General features: G+C 48.8%; 1 protein-coding gene across 1 annotated transcript; it reads left to right on the top strand.

Moving 5' to 3' along the window:
• Positions 1-2,134: 2,134 nt before the first annotated feature.
• LOC104533632 (glutathione S-transferase theta-1-like) lies at positions 2,135-4,610 on the top strand (the record flags this gene model as incomplete). Its single annotated transcript, XM_010192686.1, has 4 exons — positions 2,135-2,222; positions 2,974-3,124; positions 3,672-3,848; positions 4,404-4,610. Coding segments are annotated over 4 exons (623 nt in total), but the record flags the coding sequence as incomplete, so codon positions are not given.
• Positions 4,611-4,934: the final 324 nt, after the last annotated feature.

Raw genomic sequence — 4,934 nt, 5'->3', positions numbered from 1 at the left:
AGCTTTTCCCCTCTTAGCAGAGGTTAACAGACCCCTGTGAAGAAGCCTCATGCCCAGAGCCCACTGATGTCCCCCTGGGTGCAGGTAGGGCAGGACCCCCAGCCACCTCTTGGGGGTTTCCTCAGGTCAAGCTGTTTGTGGTCAGGATATTTTGAGAGGGTTGAGGACAGGCTTGTGAAGGCAGCAGAGTGAGACGGCACAGCCACCAGGGATTAAATGCTGAGAAGTGAAGAAAGGAAGGTGGTTTCGTTTGTTTTAAAACCAACTGATGAGTGGTAGAAGCCTGCCCAGGAGGTTATCATCTGTTTTCACCAAAGGATACCCAAAGATCTGTATCTTCTTTCTTTGTAACTGAAGCTGGTAAAAGTTCTTTTCAGAGCTCTGCTAGATTTGAAATTAAGGTAACGTATTGGGCATTGAAATGCCTCAGTAAGTAATGCTTAAAAACAACCAAAACCAAGAAGGCTCCTGGGGCTGAAATTGATAAAGAAACAAAAGAGGCTTCAGCTTATGACTCAAAAAACCTCAGGCGTGTTGTGGTTTAGTCGCTGGGTGTTCCCCTGCACACCTTAGCTCTGCATTGATTGCACCTTACTGTGGCTTTCCTCCAACGTGTCTTGGTAGGAGAAAAACATATTAATTTTTTTTTGGCTGGGGACAGGCTCATCCAGTGTCCTTCCCCTTCTCTCCCAGTAAATAACCTGTTGTGGTGAGACACTGGTGCAAAGGAGAAGAGACCAGCAGACAAGCAACGAGAGCATCAGGGAGGATGGAACAACTGAAATACAGATATCAGGGAACTGAGAGGAAGGAAAGTTAACTAAATCACAGTGTCCCAGTGCTCTGTGTCCCGTGGCATCGGTGCTTGCTTTTGGTCAGTGGATTTAAGATGGGAAATGTGGCTTATGTGATAACGCTGAGGGTGGCCTTGCTGTGCTGGTACCCATCACTGCACGGTGCTACAGAAGGACCGGGTGAGGGAGCATAGACTCACATCTGGGCTGGTGGGTTAAACACATTCCTCCAGTAAAGCTCTCGGGCCCCCAGTTGGGTCATTCTCAAATGGAAAAGTGGGTAGAAAGAGTGAGAACAGAGAAATCACACAACACTCCAGGGACACCCAAGGATGTGGAATCCTGAAGTGTTTTCAATGCAGGAAGTCCCAGTGCCTTTTTCCAAGGGGGTGCGGGAGACAGACTGTGAGCCAAGTGACAGGGGAACAGTCACAAACCAGGTTTGCCAAGTGCTGGGAAAACTAAAGCCGCTTCCAGAGCATCTCCTCTGGCACAGAGGTTCCCAAGTGACTCACGCAGCAGGACGTGGTGCAGGGTTACGTGCTGGAGAAGCTTGGATACAGAGGTACTCGTGTGACTGCAGCCAGCGGCTGGAGAGGGCTGGCACGAACGAGTTGTGTAAAACAGGGCTTCCGGGACTGGGTTCAAGTGTAGTAAAGCACAATGAGATCTCAGGTGAACAAAGCACCTTCTCCTGTCAGGTTCACTCTGTCTGTCTTTCGGGGCGTGGGGGGATAAAAGATAGCTTAAAAACAAACTTAAATCCCTATTTGCTCTCATGAAGGATTTGTAGAACTCACAGAAAGCTGATTGATAGATCTGTAATAATCCATGGCTTTATATGGAATCATAGAGATTTATTTTAATCTGAGGACTAAGAAGAGAGTTGAATATAAATTACATTGTATTCCAGGAAAAAAAAATCCCTTGCTTTCTCACTGTCGTTGTGGTTCATGTTTCTGATACCGAGATCCCTTTCCTCCAAGGAGCTCGCTGTTCACACTGGGCTCGTACAGGGCAGGCACCTCCAAGCACAAGCTCGGAGCTGACAGAGCCCTGAGTTGACAAACGCTGTTGGTATGAAAGGACTCTTAACCACTCTGACCTTCCTCAAGAGGTGGTTCTGGTATGCAGGCAGTAAGCAAGTAAGCTGACATCACATGGCAAACCCTGTATTCACCTTCTGGCACTTTTTTTACTGCTCATAAACTTAAACAAGACTCTATTTGTCCAATCAAACCCAGGAACCTGAGGGCAGATGGTCCCCGCACACTCTGCGGGTGTTTGCAGGCAGGTCCTGAGCATCTCTGCCAAGTAAAACTTCTCCTCTCCCCTCTCAGGGCAGCACAGGACGGAGGAGTTCCAGAAGGTGAACCTCCTGATGAAGGTGCCTGCGTTGAAGGATGGCTCTTTCACCTTAACAGAGAGGTGAGGCTCAAATCCGCTCAAACCCCGCTGCAGTATTGCTTATCTTAATGCTCGGATTCTGCCAGCTCAGTTTCCACTGGGACTCCAGCCCAGGCAGTTGTTTGCCTCCTTCCTGTCTGTCCCACTTGTGCGTAACGGAAACCTGTGCTTCAAGAGAGGTTTTCTCATGCAAGCAACTTAAACAGTGTTGATCACGAAAAAATCTGTGAACTGTTCAGAGCTAGCTTGTGCAGGCAATGTTCCTGAGCTCAAATACCTGTCCACGTGTCATCCTGCTCTCTGCCTTCAGCTGGAGGCTGTGCTTACCACCTCCAGTGCTTGCCACCTCGCCCAGGGCGGAGTTTCATGCTTCCAGGCATGCAGCTACATGGCGTACATGACTTGGACTTTGTGACTAACTCTTGCTCTCTCTCAGCTGTCAATCTGACACAAAGCACTCACGGGTGAAATGCAAAGCTCTAATAGGGTATAAACTCATTTTGTGGCTTATATTTGCTCAAAAATGTTGATAGGGTCATGGTACCAGCAGACCATGTCTGTCTCACTGGACTGATGTATCAGATAATTGCTAGTCAGGCCAGCACAAACTCTCCCATGTGTGGTGCCCCACTGGCTGTTGTGTGTCCTGCCTGACTCAGATCAGGTTTGTATCGCTGCTGGTCCATCAGTGCAAAATTTGGGTGAAGAAGAAAGGATGAGGTGCTTTATTCTCAGATGATCAGCTCACCTGTCTGCCTTACTCTCTGGGCAGCATCGCCATCCTCCTGTACCTGGCCCGGAAATTCAAGACTCCTGATCACTGGTACCCATCAGACCTGCAGAAAAGGGCTCGGGTTGATGAGTACCTGTCCTGGCAGCATGTCAACATTCGTGGGAAGGGAAGCAAGCTGTTCTTAAGTAAGGTAAGACCATCATAAACCAAAAACTAAGTGCTAAAAGCCAAAATATGTCCTGCGTGCAGGGCCTTTCTAAGTAAATGTACAAGCCACATGATAAAACCAGATCTGGAACTGAGTTGGCTGCTCAGCCGAGCCCAACTGAAGTGGCCCAAATACTTCATGCTACAGCCCCAGCTCTGTGCATGCACCGAAACCCAGAGCAGATTTTTCCTGGGGGAACAGCTAACACCAGACACAGCTCACTGCCTCTGCCCAGCTTCATGGAAAAAACAGACCTCTCGTTGGAAAACAAAATGCAGTTGCTTGCAGATGACGCAGCCTTCCCTTGAGAGGAGACTCGTGCGGTTGAAATTTCAGACTTTCTAGGGAGGAGGCAAAGACAGGCAGGAATTAATGACTGACATTGATGTTAGTCTGCCAAAGGAGATGAGCAGTACCAGCTGTTCTCATGCATGGCTGGTGAGGGATCCTTAGAAGGTGGCAGTGGGAGGGTGTGGACTAAGTTTGAAGGGAAAGATGTAAAAAGCAACTTGTTTCTCCTCCCTGCCAGGTGCTGCTGCCTCTCCTCACAGGCCAGCCACTTCCTCCAGAGAAACTGGAAGGTGTTACTGAAGAGCTGAATGTCGTCCTGAAGCAGTTTGAGGAGAACTTCTTGCAGGACAAGCCCTTCATCGCAGGCAACGAGGTCTCCCTGGCAGACATCGTGGCACTGGTGGAGCTCATGCAGGTGAGCATCACCCCAAGGCTGTTGGATATGTGAGCTGGGTTTCGGTCAGGCCAGGCCAAGCTGTGGCTGCAGCACCACCACCTCTTTAATGGCAGATCTTTCTTCCTGCAGTTAACATCTTAGTGGAGTTAAATCTTGTTCCTTCTTGACTTTGACCATAACTGAGTTTGCCAGGGAACACCTACTTTGAGACAGTTCCCTCTATAGAAGTATGGACAAAATTCCTCAGGGAAAAAAAATAAAAAAGATAAATTACAAACTAGGCAGAGAAAGTACAGATATTTGGAGGAGATGTGTTGGTGTGCATGGACCCCTATGTTCTGCATTAGACAGTCCTTGGCACAGCTGTGCTCTTTCACTGCACATCCCTGGGGACGGCAGCTGCTGAGGATGACAACACTTGTTTCCTACCAGCTCAGAGCCAGAGATGAACTCCACCTAATGTGACGGCTGCCTGCTGCCTCGAGCCAAAAGCACATCCGTGTTTCATTCTGGTCTTGTCCCTGGCAAATACATTGTTTGACTCACTCCCGGCTTCTCTCGCTCTCTCTGCAGCCCGTAGGTGCTGGCTGCGACCTCTTTGAGGAGAGGCCGAAGTTGGCGGAGTGGCGCAGGCGGGTGGAAGAAGCGGTGGGGAAGCAGCTTTTCCAGGAAGCCCACGAAGGAATCTTGAACATCAAGAACTTGACCGCTGACCAGATTGCACCCGATCTGCTGGAGCATTTCAAGCACCAGCTCCTAAAGCAGGGCAGCCAGAATTAGAGGCTTATACTCTAAGTAAAATGGATTATTTTGTGCAGGCCTTTTGTAGTATTTCAGCATTTCTTCTAAAAAATCATACAGAAACACCATTCCACAAAATGCCTTTTTGGAACTTAGGAGGGAAGAAAACTACATCTCAAACAGACCGCAGTGAGCTGCTTTCCCCTCTTGTCCACTACAAGTATGTGAGCTGTAGCCCTATATAAGCTTTTCTTTCTTGCTCTAACAACCATGGGATCTGCTTGAGGACAGAGGTTCTGTGTGGGAGCTGTGGCCAGGCAGAGATGCCCTTTCCATCCCTGTTTTGAGTTTTCCAAGTCACAG

The sequence above is a fragment of the Mesitornis unicolor genome, unplaced genomic scaffold (assembly GCF_000695765.1).
Source record: "Mesitornis unicolor isolate BGI_N332 unplaced genomic scaffold, ASM69576v1 scaffold53159, whole genome shotgun sequence".
NCBI lineage: Eukaryota > Metazoa > Chordata > Aves > Mesitornithiformes > Mesitornithidae > Mesitornis > Mesitornis unicolor.
Note: the sequence above shows the minus strand (reverse complement) of the source record. Positions and strands in the feature narration are given on the sequence as shown.